This window comes from Hakea prostrata, chromosome 4, assembly GCF_041222555.1.
Source record: "Hakea prostrata isolate BN-2017 chromosome 4, UWA_Hpros_2, whole genome shotgun sequence".
Lineage (NCBI taxonomy): Eukaryota > Viridiplantae > Streptophyta > Magnoliopsida > Proteales > Proteaceae > Hakea > Hakea prostrata.
This window is the reverse complement of record NC_142603.1, coordinates 47,907,264-47,927,774: the sequence shown is the minus strand read 5'-3', so window position 1 is coordinate 47,927,774 and position 20,511 is coordinate 47,907,264. Positions and strand designations below refer to the sequence as shown.

At 39.7% G+C, this 20,511-nt stretch overlaps 1 protein-coding gene across 3 annotated transcripts; it reads right to left on the bottom strand.

The window, feature by feature from the left end:
• Positions 1–508: 508 nt before the first annotated feature.
• On the bottom strand, positions 509–19,283 carry LOC149019231 (mitochondrial thiamine diphosphate carrier 2-like). Of its 3 annotated transcripts, XM_089153271.1 has the most exons (9): positions 18,744–19,283; positions 18,170–18,581; positions 12,323–12,461; positions 11,515–11,631; positions 9,273–9,384; positions 4,808–4,935; positions 3,062–3,214; positions 2,494–2,622; positions 511–1,086 (listed from the first exon to the last, which is right to left on the bottom strand). In XM_089153271.1, the coding sequence occupies exons 3-9, from the start codon at positions 12,437–12,439 to the stop codon at positions 838–840; spliced, it is 1,005 nt and encodes a 334-aa protein (XP_089009397.1). In that variant the 5' UTR covers positions 12,440–12,461; positions 18,170–18,581; positions 18,744–19,283; the 3' UTR covers positions 511–837. The 3 variants fall into 3 exon arrangements, with proteins under 3 accessions (XP_089009398.1, XP_089009397.1, XP_089009396.1); XM_089153272.1 differs by lacking the exons at positions 18,170–18,581; positions 18,744–19,283 and adding an exon at positions 12,562–18,113 and having other exon boundaries at positions 509–1,086; XM_089153270.1 differs by having other exon boundaries at positions 18,170–19,283.
• Between the last annotated feature and the right edge of the window lie 1,228 nt (positions 19,284–20,511).

Below are 20,511 nucleotides of genomic sequence, written 5' to 3'. Positions count from 1 at the left end.
TGAAGTCTTACGATCCGAATTTGCTTCAAGCATGCTAGGAACAGTCTCTGGTATGACTTAGTGAAGTCTTAGTATCGTGTGCCTTAATCCTTTTCTATCCTGCAAAGGCCCATTAATATGATTCCGAGACTTTTATTTGCTTCTCATAGGTTCACAACACTGACACTCTAGAAATTCAGAAACTGTAATTACAAGGGGATAGTGATTACAATTGTTGGATAATTTTCTTACTCATCCAACGTCTTTTATCCTTCCTTTAAATGATTGCCAAGATGTGGAACTGTAAAGGTTGGTTCCTTATCACCTAGCATCGTCATTTTGGAGGTTGTAGAACTGTCAAAAGGTAAGAGTTTGTGTATTGGGGAATTAGAGAGAGACCTTCAAAAAAATATGACCAAGTTGACGGGAGCAACACACACGTGGACCAAGAGCCGCAACACAAAAGGAGAAACTCGACTGAAGTCGGGGAATATCAATTATCCTGAAAATACCTAGCCACCAGCACCACTAATCAAACAGATTTTGCTGCTATATTATGGTATTTGATTCATTTCCGGACACAACACAAATCCAGTTACGTCTGAGATATATATATATATCAACTCAACTATAAACAAATTCGCCAGATACACCAAGCTCTATTGCTTGGGGATTTTTTTTCTTCTCCTATGATAGTAACTTGTCAAACAGGCTCCAAAATAAACAGAGGAGAAGCCTGCTTTTCTCTTTTAAACTTGTGTGAGTCCTAACAAAAAGAATGGGGATCAATTCATTTAAAATGAAAAAATAAAAGAAAGAAAAAGAAGATAATGGGATCGCATTCCCCCCCCCCCCCCCCTACTTATTTTGTGATAGGGGGCGATTAGTCGTGTCAAGATGGACCTCTAACCAATCTGAAGTGAACTCATATGCAACAAACGTCACTGCACCTGCAGGGGCAGCTTTGAGAATGGATGGGAAAATGCCCTTGTAAAGGCCAGCCCAGCCCTCCATCTGCACGATCCGACGCAGGGCATCATACATGTTTTTGTACGCTCGTGGCTCAACTCGTGCCCCATATTTTGGATGCCTCCGTAATCCTTCAATCTACAGCAAAACCAGGAAAGACTTAGATACCTGTTCCAACAAAAACAGTAGTGTGTAGTTTATTGTCATGAATATTTTGACACAGGGGAACAGATGCGTGTTGGTCATGCTCTCCATGTGCACTATTGGTTGATGCCCCTAAATGTGCTGGCACCATGAACATGCACCAAGCAGCATTCTTCCTTTTTGACAATTAATTATTAATGGAATTGCCACAGCCACATTAAAAGGGTTTGGTCCCCACTAAAGATGGGTAGTTACAAGTTTTACTACCTCAATCTTAGCACCTTCAAACTGGTACATCCTTGATTGTCTATAAGATTTGTGATGTTCTCGATCACATGAACTAACTTATGTCACCAAATGTGCAGAAAACTACTAGGAAATATCTTTGCAACTCTGGTGACAACTATGACATATACAACCATGAATACAAGAAGACAAGACGTAAAAGTACCATACATCATGGTTCATAAGATGTGGAAACACCAAATGTGCAGAAAACTACTAGGAAAATCATTGCAACTATGGTGACAACTCTAACATATCCGACCATGAATACAAGAAGACAAGACGTAAAAGTACCATACATCATGGTTCATAAGATGATTCACATTTTCAACTCATTAGAGGAAAATAAATGTAATCCTCTGGGGAAGGAAAGCACACCACATGACTCGTCGCATAAGGACTAGTTTGGCATGTTCAAAATATTAGAAAAAGACCATTACCCCACCAGTCCATAATAGCTCAGCAATCTGGAGCATGGTGATCATCACACAAGGACAAAAGTATGACATTTTCAAATGCCTATTAACAGCATAAGCAATTTTTTCGTAACCAAGGCGCCCAGTGATCTGCTTACACGCACCTAAAATAATCCTTGGGAAAGACCAGTGCAGCAACCCACCATGATGGTGTCCCACTTAATAGCAGATGCTCAAATGGGGGAATCAAACCTGAGACTTGCACCTAACTATATAACATTATATCCCCTCTTCGCCCTATCCATCTGGGCTACACATGGATTGGTAACAGCATAAACAGCTCATCTCATAATCTAATCATGCTTACACATGCTTATCTGGATATTGGATCCTTTGAGTCATCCAAATATTTGCATCTTTTGGATATAAACTTGAGTGTAAACCACCCATGCATTAGGTGGTTATGAACAACCAACCAGGTCAACAGTCTATCATAGGAAGAAAACATAAAATGCCAGAGAAAAAAAAACCATCACCTGCTCCTGTGTCACACAAGGAGCAGGAGCTTTTGATCCTGGATAGATTAGATACTTTAGTTAAAAAGAATGCAAGGATGAAATATATGTAAGCAATCAAGTAATTCTAATAATTACATAGATAATAGTCTTGGAGGTAGATTCAAGAAGGTGCTGGAGATTACCTGGAACCTTTTCTTAACCACATCAAGTGGATGACAGACAGCTTTGGCACATGTTCCAGCTGCTAACCCACAGAAAAAGAGCTGGAAACTTGAAAGGCTTTCAGCTTTTGATCTGAACCTGTTCCAAGCCTACAAGAAACAAAGTATCAATGAAAAATTCAAGGTTGCAAGGCAACCTCGATGCCATTCCACCAAGACCAAACTAAAAAGTGCCCTGCAGCCCAACCCCACCCCATCCCCACACCCAAAAAACAATTACACCTCATAGAAGTTTTTGTCTTCTACCTACCATCTACCGTACCCATAAGACAATAAATGGTTCAAGGAAATATAGTAAGATCTCATAATGTTTCTCCACAACAGATATGAAGGCCATACTATTGTGGAATGACAGAAGGATCTTATGGAGTGAAACAGATTCAACAACTACCCACTAAACCCCTAAATAAAAGAGGTATCATGCTTTATTCTGTTCCCATTGACAGGTAATGCAAATGGATAGGAAAAATATTTGTGTATAATGAAGGCCTAAAATATACACACACCCCAAGGGGGGGAAGACCCTTACCATACCCCAGCGCTTGAATGTATCATAGGTACCAAATTGCAGGCCAGCATAAGGAATGATCTCAACCAGTGTGGGTGACAACCCAGCATACAATCCTTGAACTCCACGGGTTCTAACTATGTCAATTAATGCTGACCTCATCGTCAAATACACCTGGAAAAAAAGAAGAAAAAAAGAGACCATCTAAGAGTATCAACAGGAGCTTTCATAGATTATCTGTGTTCTGTTCAAGCGAATAGCCACTTTCACTTGGTACCATGGCAAAAGCTCAGGCTACCAGCATGAAGAAATAAAATACTAGTCTAGGGGAAGTAGCTACAAGCAAAAAATGCAGGATAGACTAGCCAGAATACACTACACCCAGGACCCTGTAGAAGAACCAGCTCTTCTGTATTTCAACTGCACGAGTGATTGTGGACACATTGAAATATCCCATATTTTAGAAGTATTTAAACATTTTCAATTTCTACAAGGGAGTGAGAAGAGATCTATATCAGCAACCAATCTAAAAATGTTGTACTTAATAGGATAGATGCTGACACACAGAATCTCTTCAACCCCGCCCCCTTTTTTTTCTTCTTTTAGCCAAAATGAAATAGACATCCATTTCCATCAATACATAGCATAAATACACAATAAGTTCAGGCTGCAACAGATTTAAGTTGGGCCAGGTTTTTTAAACCCTGAAACTGACCCTACAGGGCCAGACCAGGTGACACCAAGTCAATACTTAACCCTGACCCTGACCTAACCCTAACCACAAAACAATAAAAAAATCCATAAGCCCATATCGTTGCCCTAAATTTATCAACAAATTCCTATAAGCAGATAGGATCAGGCCAGGATAGACTGAGCCAGCCCAAGTCAAACACTCAATTCTAACCCTAATCCAGGGCCAGCCTGACCAGGTCCTAATCCCCCCTTTGTGGCCAGAATTTGGTCTCAGACCCTATTCGGGCTCAGGATGGGTTCAAGCAATCAAGGCTAAACTTGCAACCCTTAAGTAAGTTCAATTGACTCAACTCATGTTTCCCCAACACCCAAAGAGGAAGAGATAATGGTAATCATACTGGTCCAAAAGCACTTGCATCAACTAAGATTGTTCCTTCTTCTTTCCCTTTTAAATCTTTCACATTTTAGATATCACCATGCTTGTATTTAGTATTAAAAATAATTGTGGGTTTTGAGATAGTCATGCCTGCAGAATGAATTTGCTACAACGGAGGCTTCGTCGACAAATTGATCATTCAAAGATGATGCAATATATTGTTTCCATGTTAATCACACTTATACAATTATTCAAAAATGATCATAAGGGGATTTGAACTATCAAAACACAAATGTAGTAATTGAAAACATAACCAGTTTGCCTTTAACAAGAGAATAATATCAAAAAGATACATGTAGTCTTGGAAAAAGGACCCTAAAGGATGAATATGGTAGTACCTCACATGACATGATTACAAGAAAATGAGAATAGTTTTCTGACAGATAACATATAGAGGAATTACTTATAAATTATTTCATCCAAATTCCACTCAGTCACACAAGAATGGACAAACTACTTCCTCTTGAATGTTACTGCTTGGTTGTAAGAGGCTGTGCAATATGAGTTGTGATTCTTATCATTTGTGAAGCTTCAGTTGCTGACTTCTAGATTCTTTTTTTCATGACTTTAAATCTGTCCAAATATAATCGTTTATATTAATTGAGTGATGTCATTTCACATGCTTGAAAGAGGCATACCTTTGGCTCTCCCTGAGATGCTAAAATGGTACGGAGAAGATCAAATGGATATGATCCAACAGTTGCAGCACATCCAGCTAATGCTCCACTTAAATAAGACCAATAAGGACTCAAATGAATGTGTTCCTCTGCAAGGCCACAATACCAAACCAAGACAGGTAATAAAATGTTATAAACAGCTGGAATAGATGTCCTAGAGGAAGTACTATAATGTTGATGCTTTTAATCTTTTTTCAAAATTTAATTTCTGATGCTAAACAAGAAATTTGAAAATAACATAAAATTCATGTAGAAATCTATCACACAGGCATGAAATAATGTTAAACTCAGGGGTTCTGATTAAATCAATACCAAAGGTGACCTAAAACTCTTTGCCCTAGTAGCTTCTATCTCTCATCCCCCCCCCCGGTTCTATTGCATGTGTGTGTGTGTGAGTGGAGAGGGGTATATTGGGGACGAACTAAAAAATTTCATTACCAAAGAAGAGCTGAGCTACAAGGACTCCTCGAGAAAGAGGGAGAAAGCAAAAATAAAATACAAGCAAATTCAAGCTTAATCAAGAAGCAGCATGGGAAGGAATGAAAGTAAGAGGACACCTCAAGAATCCACAACCAGGGGCGGAGCTATCCCAGGGCCATGCCCCCCCCCCCCAACAAAAAAATAAAAAATTTTGAAATTTCCCCTTTTCCTTCCAAACTTTCTGAAAATTTCCCCATGACCCTCTTTCAATTTGTGAAATATCAGCATGTGGCCCCCTCCAATTTTTTGAAATTGCCCCATTTCCTTCCCCGATTTTTTGAGATTTCCCGTTTAGTGCTCTTTCAATGCGTGAATATTAGTACTTCGCCCCCGATTGGAGAAAAATTTTAACGGAAAATATAATGAGTAGACTAGTCATTGTTTTGTGTGAAATATTAGTATTTGGCCCCCTCCAATGTCAAATCCTGACTCCGCACTTGTACACAATTAGCCTATTTCAAGAGAGTCAATGCATTTAGTGGTGGTCAATGAGAGTTCTGTTCTAAAGTTAAAAGAATTAGTACTAATAATTTGCTACATCAATCTGGAGTTAAGAGACTACATTCTCAGACTATGTTTGAACCAGATATAGTAGACGGTAGCACCAAAGCCAAACCTTGCCCATAAAATCACATCTGGAAGCACCATCAAAAGTCATGCCCAGCAGTCCAACAATAATGATTCCATAGCAAAGGGCAAAATGCTTCTCTGAAAAATAGGACTCTGGCTTAATGGCTATTTATAGCCTTCAAATAGAGACTCTGGCTTGGGTTGAGATTCCCTAATACATGAGGATCCCAACTCTTGACTGAACACTCAAAATGAAATCTAGTAACTTAAAGACCTCAACCCTAGATTTGAAATCTACTAAACACACATGCTTAACTCAAGTTAACTTAAAAAGCACATGCTAATTAAAATAACTTGGGACTCAAACCAACAACTCTCCATCAAAATAAAACTCTTAAACAAAATGCAAACTAGGACTCTAACTAACCAAAGAAAAGTAGAAAAGGCTCCACAAAATTAGCTGGACTTATTCCAGAAAAATAGGACTCAAACCAGTGGTGCATAATGACTAAAATACCCCTGTCTTGGTTCAGCCCTCCCTGGGCTTGCCTCAAACTGCTAGTGGACCTGGGCCATCTTCCTACTCTTCTTGAGCTGTCCTTGGCTGGTTACATCAATTCTGCACTTGATATTCTTCCTCTAATTTCTGCAACTTTTCTTGAACTTCTGAAACCTTAAACTCATACAATTCAGACCTTCCCCAAGAAGTCCTAGAACCATTAAAAACTAAATCTGAAACTGCAGGACAGCAAGACAGTCAGTTCTGAAATTGCAGGACATCAAGACAGTCCCTCCCCTCCTACCCTAGCCGAAACCCCCCAAACCCTAGTTTTGACTTTTAGTTAAAATTCAGATCTGAATTACTTATAACAGCAGTGTTTTTCAGAGCATAGAATACCCTAAACATTCTGAATAAGCTTTCCTCTTTGCTGGAATTCCAGGGCAGCCCATAGATTTAGGAAAATTCCCATCTACCTTAACCCTAAATCTGGGTTTTTATCAGAGAATCTCGAAGGGTTCCAATGATCCAGCCAGACACAAGTAGCAGAGCCATCATGAGCACTTTCTTGCCCCAGACCCAGGGAATATAAAGGCTAAAAACCTTCCTCCAAATGCAAGGGGCATGAGGAGGAAGCACCAAAGGAGACAAGAGTAGACCCAGCCTTTCAGATGCTTTTTTCCCCCTCTTACAGCAAGTTTGCATACAAGTTTAAGAATGCCAATGGAATTGAAATACTTAATTCTTCTCAACCCAATATTCCCTCCTCCTTGGGGAGGCAAACCAAAGACCAAGTGATGGGTGTGAGGAAGTTGAAACAATTAATTCCTTCTTAAAGAAAGGCACACATAAAGGATTGGATCTTCATTTTTTTATTTTTTTTCTTGATGAATAAATAATTAAATATTAATAAAACTGCAAGTCCAAAAATGCCTGCCCACAATATGTAGGAAGATTGGAGCATAGATCTGATAAAGGTACAAAGCTCAAGCTACCGGATCAGGACAGCAACTTATCCTTCCAGAGCTGGAACTAATTGTGTATTGATCCAAAACAGGGTGCAATGGTCAGCCATAAGTCTAGAGATGTAATCAAAGGCAGGACTAGGTAGGAAGATGGTCTATTGGGCACCACGTTACATTGACAGCAGCCTGCTTAGCCAGGGAATTTAGACCCATAGGCCATAACATTCCAAATCAAGAGTGAATTAGACATGGAGAAGATGTAGAGAGGCACTGGAATGTCAGACACGGGGACCATTCCTCTGACTATAGGTACGATCATTCCTGGTAACAAGGGATCGAGAGGAGCTGGGGTTACCCTCCTAGGGGTGGGAGTTCTAATGACCGAGTCTCACACAAGTGCCCAAAAGTGCCAAGGGCATCTCAAAAATATTTGGGTCAATGAAGGAGCCAGACCCAAGGGAAAGGGGGGGAGGGGAAGGCCCCAGGATTGGGCCAAGGGGGATGAGGGTTACAGAAACCATCTAGGGAAGGGACCAAGGGGAACGGAAGAAGGGCCAAAGGGGAAGCAAAATGGGGGAGAGAGTTAGTGGGTCAGGTACATGGTTCAAGGGCACGATGTGCTGGTTGGAGCTCAGAAAGGAGTGGATGGGCCCCAATGGGTGGGATAAATGGGTGGGCCAAGTTCAGGACGCAAGAAGGAATGGATAAGAGGCGAAATGGGTAATCTGGTTCGGTTTAGGTGGCCCAAGAGAGAAGGGCGAGGGTCGCAAGAGACATTAACAAAAGGGAGAGAGGTGGGCCCCATAGGGGTAAAGGTGGAATGGCCCAAAAGGGGTTGATTCAAAGGGATAGCTAAGGCAGAGGAGACACAATACAGAGAGGGATCAGAGGGGGGCCTGCAAATAAGAAGAAACAGGGTTTGACAAAACGCAGGGTTTTTTTTTTTTTTTTTGGGGGGGGGGGGGGTCTTGCAGGTTTGAACAGCATCTAGGATTGGTGAGAATGGGACAGGACCCATCATTGTTCTCTGAATCGCTAGCAATTTTTAGGAGAGCTACCCAAGAAATCTGTAGATTTTGCCTTATGAGTTATGAGATAGAAATTGGCTGATCTCTATCAGAAGACAGCCATAAAACCCAGGATTTCACTTCCAAGAGAACAACAACAATGCTCTTATCAACTCAAAACTTGACAGGCTCAGGAGTCTCTTATTCCTTGCCCTTTGTCAAAAACCAGTGTCATCCCACTGACTGAGCTTGGTTCTCCCCCAGTTGTTGCCCTACAAGCCAACGGGGATGGTTAAAGCTTTGCAGGACTGCACAAATCACTCTTGCAGTCTCACCACTTAGCAAAGTCAATCTCATGAAGAGCCCAATCCAGTCTGAGTCTTCTTCTTCTCAAAGTCAACGTCAACTCACTCACAGATAGCCCCAAGGATGAGAGGCAAGTCCTTGACCATGTCTTAATCTTATCGTATTGCTTTCAATCTGTTCATTCTTTCTAGTTTCTACTACATACCATTCTCAACAGTGTCAAACAAACCTCAAGAATAATTTGAAGGCAACTTTTTCTTCTTCTATTAAATTCCTTTGTATCACTAGGAAGAGTGGAGAATGAAACTTGAGACCAATTGAAAGGACCTATCAGGGAGAAGTCTGAGCATCCAAAACAGTGGACCTATTCAAGGGAAGTAGACTATAAAGAGAGTATTTACTCACAAAAGTGAACTATCAATGAATTTCTTGTTCTTGAAATTATTTCCGATGGATGCAACTAAACAATTCCAATTTATTGACCAAAACTATTTGACTGTTTATCAACTTATTTCAAGAAATCAATGAAAAAACTAGAAACTCTAAAAAAAGGCCTACAAACTGTAAAGAGTTTAATTGCATGTACAACCAGTAGTCACCTGTCTTGGATGAACCAGATGCAAATGTCTTCAATTTATGTAGCACCACAAATTGTATAGCTGTATATGGCATAACCATAAGTAGCGCCGGCACATTGCCTCGCCAGAAACCCTGTGGTAGAAAGCATCTTCAATAATGTTTCATAAAGCTACAAGGTTTTTCCAAAACTGCTAGAAATTTTATCAAGGATTGCCCAACTGAAGATGGCATTACAAAACAAAGTAGCAAACCCAGAAATGTATTTGGTGAAAATCATACATACAATTACCAACAAACATTATTTAGGTACGCCCCTAGAGTCAAATCCTTTTCTATAAAATTAAAGATAACCCGATCAAGGGGCAAACATTAAAAAGAACAGCATATCAAAAGCCGATACCTAATCTGGTGGTTAAGATGTAGATATATAACCAAAAAAAAATGGAAAGCTCTAGTATTAAGATCTCTATCAGAGAGGGGAAAAGACCATAAAATGTAAGGAGAATCCGAAATTCACAGTTGTAAGAAAAAATATGATAAATGAAAGGCACCATGTACTCCTCATTCACCCCTTTAGAATGATGACTAATAAAAGGATAATTTTCATTTATATCCCTTGAGGTTTGACCCAAGTCAATTTTACTCGAAAACAAGTGACATTTTGCATTTGCCTCCCCTTTGGTATCCAAAAAAGACCAACTAAGGACACACCATTAATAACCAAACTGTTTCCGTTAGCTTAGTCATTTTTATGACCAAAATGCCCTTCTACCCATCTTCTTTATCTACAAGAAAAGCTTCCACCACCACTCCCATCTCCATTCGCCCCTGCCAATGCCAACACCCCCCCCCCGGTCCCCTGACCTCTGCTTTCTACATCTTCCTCAACTCTTACCTGCACCTCCTAGCCACCAAATTAGAAATAGTTCAATGAAGATAAGTAATGGATGGAAGGTGCTGCTTATACTGAAAATGTAGATAATAACTCATTATGACATCAGCTGTCTAAAGTTCCTATTTAAGATTGAAAAATTAGATGCACCATCTTCAACACGATTGACATTAACAGTTTTCAAATAATAAATCCAATTTCAGAAATAATGAAAATTAAGCAGCAAAACAAACCAGAAACAGGTTAAAATCACTTTTATCTTTTGGTCCTATTTCCCAACCGCAAAACCAGTTTCCAAAGCAATGCAGGCTCTGACACCAGTTCACAAAGCTAGATAGATAGAAACAGATACAGGATGCCCTTAATTAATTTGTTGACCATAAGAGAGGGAAAAGCCCAGGTTTTCTGAATCACTGAGAAAGGGGAGAAGACCAAGATTCGAAGACCCTGAGAAAGACCAAAGAAGCTTCTTGGAATTTCACTGACAATAAAGAAAGAAAAAAGTGTCCTTTCACGCAGTTGAGCCATTGTTTGTAAGGCAAAGGATTTGATGTGTATGTTCACCCAAAGAGAGGTGAATAGTCCTTCTGCGTTCAGGGTGTAATGGTTCACGTTCTGGAAAGGAAAGAAAATTCACCTTCTCTTTGCTGTAAGCTCCTATGGTTACTTCCTCAGTTTCGTATTAAAAGAGGAATCAACCATTACCAGACACATTTTCAATCTTCACAGTTCATTCGTGAAGGTTCTCTTTGTATAAAGAAGAAGGGTGAAAGGGCATAAGGGTATTTTAGTCATAAAAATGATTAAACTAATGAAAATGGCTTGATCACTGATGGTGTGTCCTTGGATAAGGGATGACTGAGTTTTGTGGTACCACCATATGAAACAAAACCAAATAAATTCATTCACAAGTCACAACAATAACTAAGCCTTATCCGAACTTCTCCAAGTAGTCGCAGAAATATATGAAAGCATATATTGACATTTTTCCCACCTAGATTTATGCTGCTGAAAAAGTTCCATGCATTGACTCATCAAGAAGAAAAGTATCCTATAAAGTCCCCTCTTAAAGAAAAAAAAAAAAACAGTCAATCAAATCCATGGATACTCTTAGTCAACTAGTAGAAGAACAAAGGATGAACCCAGTGCCAAAGGCTTCCACACAAGTAGTTTGGGGTGCAAATTTCTTACGCAGCCTTACCCCCAACAATTTTTGCTGAGGGGCTGTTTCAATGCCTTGACCTCAGGCTAAAACTGTGGCCTACATACCATTGTGCCAAGGCCCGTCCCCACTTAACTACTAGAAGAACATAACCTCAAAAATTAAAACGTCAGCTGATTAAAAGGTAACATAACAAGAGTAACTCAACCTGTAAGCCTTCCTCCCTAAATATGTCCCTAGCTGCTTGCGAGATACCAGTATACTTGGCTGTCCCATACAAATTTCTACGAGCCAAAGCCCATGAAGAAGTAGGCTCCAGTTGAACCTGCCAATGCCTACCAATCAGAAATTAAGTAGGTCCAGAATTTGGGCATGAAACAGATGCAAACAAAGAAGTTGTAAAATACACATCAAAGGATATGAGAACTAATGACATCATTAGGTAATAATTTGAAACCAAAAAACAATGTAACTTCTGACAAAACACAATCACATATTGCAATGCAATTCAAAATCAGCTACATTCAGCAGAACAAAAAAAAATTTCCCAACAATGTCTTGCCATCTATTGAGTAATGCAACTCAAGGCTTAACGTCCAAACTAACATGAATAAGATCTATATATTAGATATTGCTACATAAACCAAGAATGTGGATGGAACACAGAAATCATCATGTTTTCTTCTTATATAATTAGCAAGTTTTGGTTTCATGGATGCGGAAAGGAATTAAAAAAAAATTACAGCTAAGTTGGTGTATCTCGTGTGCTTTACAGGATTGTTGAATGATAACCTAAATTTTCTCCATCTTGAAAAAATAGCTAATGGAGCACATGAAATCATAAACTACAGTAGTATTTCTAGAAACAACTGCTAAACCATTAATACAACTGGAGGTAAGGCCAGGAATGTTTGGATTGTAAGCATGGCATATATACACTTCCACCTAAACAGATAAGATGTTTCAGCAATTTAGGCTAGCTAGCTGTAGAATACTGTAGAAAAACACAAACTGACCTGAAATCTGATTTTTATAACGTCCAGTGGCGAAGTGACAGTCCGTGAAATACCCCCTGCAATTGCACCAGCAGACGCATCTATGAATGCCCGTCTCAGTTGGCTTGGCTCTTCCATCACCCGACAACCACAAAATAAACTGCAACCACAGAAAACTTCTGGTTGGTTCCTCAACAATCTTGAAATTGAGAGTATAAATACAACCTAGGTAAGAGGAAACAAGTCAGGAAAAAATATACTTCTGCCAAACTAAATTACGGGAATGTCAGATTCTCATCAATCCATCCAAAGCAGTCAATTTTTGGCCCTAAATCCCACTGCAAATAAATTAGGTTTTCTTGAGGACAAATTCTACATGAAAAACGGAAGACAAAAACCTGCAGCCAAAAGCATGCAGTAATAGCAACAACAATCAAAGCCTTTTCCCAACCTAATGAGGTCTGATGGACCTAGAAGGCAGAAGCAAGACAGCAAAGAAAAAAGTGCGGGGCAGAAACAACATAGAACACAAAATATTAGGGCATCAACCATAGCTCTGAATCATTTCAAAACCTTCAGATGTTCCACTCTCAAGTCATAAAAAGGAGTCTGATAATAAACGGTAACAACACAAAACCAAATCCCAAGCTAAGAGAAGTCAATCTTAGGCCTTCCTCTGGTTCTTAAAGGTTCCCTCATTTGTACTTGGTCACTCTTAGGAACTGGGGCATTCAGGGGCCTCACTTGGATGTGGCGAAAGCCACCTAAAATGACACTCTAAGCTTATCATGTATCTCACAACTCCTAATTCAGTTAAAACAAGACCGTTTCTTAATTTTATCTCTTCTAGCTTTCACACATCCATGCTCAACATCCTCACATCTACAATAAAAAGCTTACTTATATGACCCTTCTTCAGCAAGAGCTCTGCTACATACATTATAGTCGGTTCAAAACAACTATATAAAATTTCCCTTTAAGCTTTAAAGGGATATGACAACCACACAAAATCCATGTCATGCCTCTCCATTTCATTGACCCTACTTTGATCCCTTGGGTTACATTATCATCTATATCTCCCTCCTTGTTTAGGATTGAACCCTAACATCTGATGTGATCACTTTAATAGATCTCCTTCCCATCAATATTCACTCCCTCATAGTAAGAGTAGTTGAAGTTAGACACAATATATTGAGCCTTAGTTCTGCTCATTTTCATGCCTTTAAATTCTAAAGCTGACTCCATAATTCTACTTCAGCGCATATCCCCTGTTTTTGTCTCATCAACCAAGTTACCTCATCTTGAATGTTTATGGTAAAGTCATCCATTATATGCACAAACAAAGGCTTGATGCAGATCCTTGGTGTAACCCTAATGAGTTTGGGCATTCACTCCCTTGGCGTTCTATCGATCCAACTTTAATCAACATGTTAGTGTATTGATCAAGTCCACATATAAATTAGGTATCTTCTCTTGTCTAAGGCATCCCAAAGTAACTCTTTGAGGACTCTATCATAGGCTCTTTCCTAGTCTATAAATACCATATGATGTCTTTCTTGCTCTCTGTATATCTTTCCATGAATCTCCTCATTAAGAAGATTGCCTCCATAGATGATCTGCCTAGCACAAATCTAAATTGGTTTAAAAAATAATAGTCTATTCTCCGAAGTGAATTCAATAATAAACTCCCACAACTTCATGTAATGACTCATTAACTTATACCTCTGCAGCTATTACAATTCTGGATAGCTCCTTTTAAAAATTGGAAGCAAAAAGCTTCTCCTCCACTCATTTGGCATTTTCCTCATGGTCTTATTGAATAACTTTGTTAACCAAGATACTCCACGACCACAAGTCCCATCTCTTTCACAGCTCAATTGGAATCTTGTCTGGACATATTGCATCACCAGCTTTCGTCTTTTTTAACCCTTGATTTACCTCTCACTGATTTTGTATACATATCCACACAAATTCCTTTGGAATAACACTCTTCCTTAGCATGGAAATTGGTTCGCTCCCCCCCCCCCCCCGTTTCAAAGGTCACATCCCATGCCACTTCTCATCTTGGAGAGCTTTAGAACCTTTGCCTTCCCACCAAAGCCTTCCACAACTTTCGGCACCTTAATGTTAACCCCAATTGTATCCTTTGTTGGAACAGCCCCAAAGATGAGGACCACCTCTTCTTCTCCAACCTTTCTCCTACTTCCGATGGGCGAAAGCCATCATTACCATTTGGCCCCGCTCTAGACAATTCTATGGCTTCCCCAAAGATTGGTCTTGGTTTTCCAGGCACTTCACGGTCCTCTACTTCTGAAACTGTTGACAAAATTGGTGTTTAATGCTTTGATTTCACACCTTTGGTTGGAGCGGAACCTTTAAAGATGGACCAAAAAACCAGATCTATTGACTCAATTTGGTGAGCCATCTACTATGATGTGTCTGCTAGTGCAATCTCTCCCCCATGGATACCCCACAGAACAAGCTCATTGTTGTATACTCGGGTCTTGGCTCCTCCTTAGTGCCTTCTAGTAGATTGTAAGCCCCCCGCCCCCTCTTTTTCTCTCTCTCTCTCTATACATTCCTTCCCCCCTTCGGGTTTTTGTTAATGATTATTTGATTCATCTGAAGAAAAAACACTTTCATTGGCTTTGCCCCCACTAGTGCAGCTTTGTTAACAAGCTCGAATAAGTACCTCCTCCATCACTTCTCTATGACTTCATCCTTATTAAGTACACAGCCTCCTCACTCTTAATGTAGGGAACATGGTCTAAATCTCTAATCCTCCTTTCACTTGCTTTAGCTATTTTAAAGATGGTTTTTCCCCTTCTTTTGAATTCAAGTTATTATAGAGATCATCATACTTCTTCATTCTTTTGGCACAATTTCTAGCAAGTTTATATCTTGGTAGATTCTAATTATTTGCCTCTTTAATGTTTTACGACCTTTTGAACTAGGCTTTCTTAGCCTTAATGGCTTCCAAGATTAAATGTCCCACCACCAAGTCTCTCTAGGGGCATGGCGGGGACCCTTTAGCCTCCCTTCTAAAACCCCTTTTAACGAGCTTTTTAAACAAAGTGCCATCTCAACCCACATCAAATTGGGGATCTCCAGTATCCTTGTTTGCCACTTCATTTAAGAGAGGGATCAAGTGTCCACCTTTTGATTTCCACCACTTTATCTTTGGGCAAGTATGCTCATGTAGCTTATGCTTATGTGAAGTGAGAAACATATCTAGGACCAGCATTATGTGTTGAGTAGATAAACTCTCCATAGGGATAACCTGACATCTTTACAAAATAATCTCTCACATTTCTAGTTAGGAAGAAATCAACTTGCCTAGAATGAGCCTATGAGGTCACCTTTTGTAGATAACAAGGTGATCCTCTCCCTTGTCAAAGTGTTCACAATGGCACGATCATAAGTATTGGTGAAGTCTAACATGGACAGTCCCCCTTCATTCCTTTCACCGAACCCATAAGCTTCATGAACACCTTCATAACCTCTATAATACTTCCCAACATGGCCGTTTACTTCACCCCCAAAGATAGTCTTTTCAGTCTACCTAAAGCCTTGTATGATTCATCTATGATCCCAGAGCTGTATCTCAACACTCCCGTTGACAACTTCTTCCCTCTATACAAGCCAGGTTGCTATAGTTCTATTTCCCACTCTTGTAACATCATAGACATGTTTCTTTAGATCTTTGGCAACCACTACTCCACTCCACCTTTACTATTATCGTCACCTAGATACCATAATTTAAAGAGAAAATTTCTCTTTGTTTCCCCTGCAAAGTAGTCAAGGCAAAGCCTAGGCATCCTAGCCTATTTTTTAGGTCAAGATGACCTGGGGTCGCCTTGTTGCCTTGGTTTTTGTTGCCTTCTATCACCTCAACCCTCCTTGTTGCCTTGACAACCCTGCTCTCTGTACTTGTTCACTATTTACTCTTACTCCCCTATCAAAAGTTTCACCTCTGATGAACTACTACCTCTCCCTCTCCCTCTCCCTTGATATTTCAAAATGAAAAAAATTATCCTTTTTTTTATCCCTTCAATGATTGTTGATTTTTTTTTCTCTGTTCTTCTTTGTCTTTTTCCTTTTCTCCCTCTTTTATAGGAAGCTATTACCCGTGATGCATTACTTTTATTATTTTAATTGTTTTTCTTTGTTCTTTATAGAAAGCCTTTTTGCCATTTCTCCCCCTTTTATAAGAATCAATTAAATTGGTTAGTCTTTTTTTTCTTTTTTTCTCCTCCATCTTTTAATAGCCATGAAAGGAGAAAGTATAACATTAAAAAAATTAAATTTGAAAACTTCCTATAAAAGAAGGAAAAGGGAAGAAAATCAAAAAATGAAAAACACCTAATCACATACAATGGAATCCTGTACAAGAGAGAGAAAGGAAGGGGGAAGAACTTGCTTTAACTGATTAAAGAGGTAAAAATGAAGGGTAATTAGGGCATTTTGAAATATCAGGGGAGAAGGAGAGATAATAAGGGGTTGTTTGGAAACCATCCCAGGGTGAGGGAGGTGATTATATGCTCAAATCCGTTTTGGGCACAGAATCACCTGAAATCTTGCTCGGTAAATAGGGTCAATCCCAGTATGCTGGTGGGATCAACCAGGTGTTTTGAGCACAATTTGCCCATTGAAGCTTCTTGTGCATGGGTACACTCTAGTGTAGAAATGTGGGGCACTGAGGGTTCTTGTTTTGGGGCTTCAAGGAAATACGAAAAGCCAAGAAAATATTTATTATATCTTAGAATTGAATGGAATGGCTTCTTGAAGGCAGTCTATTCAGCTGCAGCAAGGATTTGGCTTGACTTCACCGAGAACCCTATCGGAGTACTCAACTCTTGGACCTCCTCTCAACAAAGTTGACATTACACAAATAATAGTAGCAGCAACACATGAGTAAAAGCAACGACCGAGTGACAAGACATAAGTAAAAAAAACATAAGACAAAAAAATCCATGCAATAGGAGATTGGCAGTAATTAATAAAGGTGCCTGCTATCACCTGATGCACCAAAAGGATAGGTAAAATATGTGCACACACACACACCTGTGCAGGGCCGGACCCCAAAAAAGAAATTCAATAAGAGGGGAAACTCAACTGTTTGAACATCAAACAGCAAAACTGTGCATCCGTGATGGAATAACTAGATTAAATATGTACAAGATATGCAACAAGTCACAATGTGGTCAGCATAAACAACCTAACTCCATCAGGGGGAGGGGCAATACCTCAACTAAAAGCAACCTCTGTATCACAAAGAAACTCAATTTGAACTGCTTGTGCAGAGAAATTCAAGAAGTAGCAGGTGCTGTCCCAATCTTTGTAGCATGTATATGATACAAATGCTAGCAGGTAACAAATACACTATGCTGAATCCACTATCATATAATGCCGTGCCAAAAAGTGAATAAAATGAAGAGGTGAAAAAAAAAGTAAGAAAGACAAACCAAGAGTTACAAAGGACTAAAAACAGGCAAAATGCAATGTGTATCACCTGCACGGCGGCACCTAATTACTGAATATTAGCACTGTCAAGCATGCCACACAAATATGTAGCCAAGATGCACTTATGTCAGATGTGACAAGAAATTCTTAAGAGTAAAGTAAACATCAACGGCTCCGGCTACCAGTAATTGGAGAGGAAGCCCATTAATATAGGTAAAGCGCTGATCTTTGGGAAGGGATTTTCATCATGTCCCCTATTCCGAGGATCACTTGACCTCCCTTCCTTGTTAACTCATGGATGAAAATATAATACCTTTAATGGCTTGTTACGTCTACTTCCCTCCCTCCCTCAACCCCTCTGCACTCAAACACATACTCAGAATAAGAGATTAGTTTTCTTCAAACCTTGGGCAGCGCTTTCTTGCCTCGCCCTTCTTTCCCTGTTATTTCGGCTCTGCGCAGTCTACCTCTGCGCTCCTTTCTCTAATTCTCCGAGGCTTACTCTCCCGGCTCGAGTTCTTCGTTGCCTTAGTGCTACCTCAATAAGTTGAGAACTCCCACGCAAGTGATGGTGATTTAGGAAGTTAAGTGTGCACGGTAAAAGCATGTGGAAGAGGTTGAAAGAGAGAGTCCGGATTTGGGGAGAAATCAGGAGTTTGCAAGGGAATGGAAATTAAAATGAGATTGAGTAAACTTCCAGTTTTAAAGGGCAATTAGGGTTGCGTGAATCATGAGTCTGGAAGATTAGAAAGAGATCGAGATTTTTATGAGTTGGGACTTGGGATTAGGATGGAGAACAATGTTTCCGGACACACGGCTGTGATTGAAGGAACAAGAGAAAATCTAGGGTTAGGTAACCGTCAGAAGAGATCAAATTGAAAGTACCAGAAGAAAAGGGAAAAATAGAAGAAAAAGAAACGAAGCCGAGAGACAAAATCGGAGATAAAAAGGAGCTCCGCTGGTTGCAAGTATATCTTACTTGGTTGGTGCCTTCTTCGCTTTTCCGCAGCAAAAACAGCAAGCTCTCCGCCGCCGGACTTCCAGATCAAAAATTAGCGAAACAGCGAGAGAGCGATAGAACTGAACAGCAATTAGAAATTGTACCTTTGACAAAATAAGCTAGACGAAAGAACCGAGCCGCCATTAGAGATTAAGAAAAGGTCTTCTGCGCCGCCTTGGACGGCGACTAGAGAGACAGCGAGTCGATTCTGGGATCAGAAAAGGAAGTCTTTTGTCAATGGCGTTTTCATCTGACCGAGAAGGAAGATACGACCGGAGAGGGAAGTGACGCTCTGAATCAACCAGCAAGCTGCATGTGGTGTTTCTTGGATGGACCCTTAGATCGGTATCAGATGTGATGGTAATCATGCAGATATTCTGGATTGATTCTGATCTGACGTCATTGACAACCTATCAACCGTTGTCTGAGCCTTCCTTTCGCGCCACTTGGGCACCCAACACAAAAGCACCGGCGAATGAGATGTCATTTACCTTCACGCCCACCAAGACACAGGAAATACCAAAGATTCTACATAGACTAACCGGAAAGCACGTGACACCTGAACCAGTGGATGTATATTTACATAAATGTCCTTCCATGGAAGGACCTGCTCTTTAAAACAGGATTTTCTTTTTGAGGATTTTTCATGCTTTTTGCATGTTTTTCTTTCTTTTCTTTCTTTTTTTTTTTTTGGGGGGAGGTGGGGGTGGGGTTTGAATAAGGCCTTACTGAAAAGAAGTGGGACTTGGGCAACTTGGCAAAAGAAAAGAAGGGGGGACACAAAGCCCACCAAAAGTATGTTAAAAAGTTTTTTTTTTTTTTCAACAACTGCTAATCTTATATTAGCATATCCTCGTGATAAATTGAAAGAAAAGTCATTGTTTATACTCATAAAACGAGGTGGGATAAACCACCAAAACCTAAAAAGAGCAAATCTACGAGCAATAGTATTGCAGCAAGTTTGAGGTCTACTAGTAAACCTGAATTCAACAAAGGATAAATTTTCAACAAGCTGTTAAATTTTTCTAATAATACTTATACTCACCCAGTTAATGGATTGATTGCTACCATTTAAAATAGAAATAACAGACTGACAATCTAAGAATAAAATAACTCTATCCATATAAGAGTTTAAAGTTAAATGAAGTCCATCTCTAATAGCTTCACCATCCACAGTAGTGGTTGATGAGCTATGGCAGATCTTAGCTTAGGCAGCTATAAAACATCTAGCCAAATCCCATAAGATAGCTCCAAGTATGAGATTCATATGTGACAAGGACTTCTGGATCAAAGATAATAGACTTGGGAAAATATTTGGCTTTTAGGCATCTAACTCAAATTGTGCCGGTTTCAATAAGAATTTGCCAACCCTGCTTTATAACAAGGCCATGTTTATGTTTTCCATTTTTTTTTAAAACGTAGCCACTGTTATTTTGGGACACAACATTTATCCTAATAAATAAGAGAAAGATGCTTAGTAGGATTTGAATGTCCCAACCAAAATTGTTGGCGAAGGGAATCCATTTTCCTTCAAAAGTCTTAGGAAACAAGCAGTATTGGGGAGAGAGAGAGAGTTAGCTTTCCAACCTGGTAATCTCAAATGCATTTTTTTTTCTTTTGAGAATAGAGGCCAACTCCTTAAACCGAGCCCTGCCATGAAAAAATAAGTCCCTAGGTAGATAGCCTTATAACACATCTCTTTCAAGCCAAGAATGTTAAGTATTTTATCTTTATGGGGAGTAGGAAT

Excerpts from the sequence above, each read along its gene's own strand:
- LOC149019231 (XM_089153270.1), bottom strand. The coding sequence starts at position 12,439 with ATGGAAGAGCCAAGCCAACTGAGACGGGCATTCATAGATGCGTCTGCT. Across the intron at positions 11,632-12,322 it reads TTATAAAAATCAGATTTCAG|GTTCAACTGGAGCCTACTTC; the intron begins GTCAGTTTGTGT and ends AGGCATTGGCAG. Across the intron at positions 3,215-4,807 it reads CATCTCAGGGAGAGCCAAAG|GTGTATTTGACGATGAGGTC; the intron begins GTATGCCTCTTT and ends CTTTTTTTCCAG.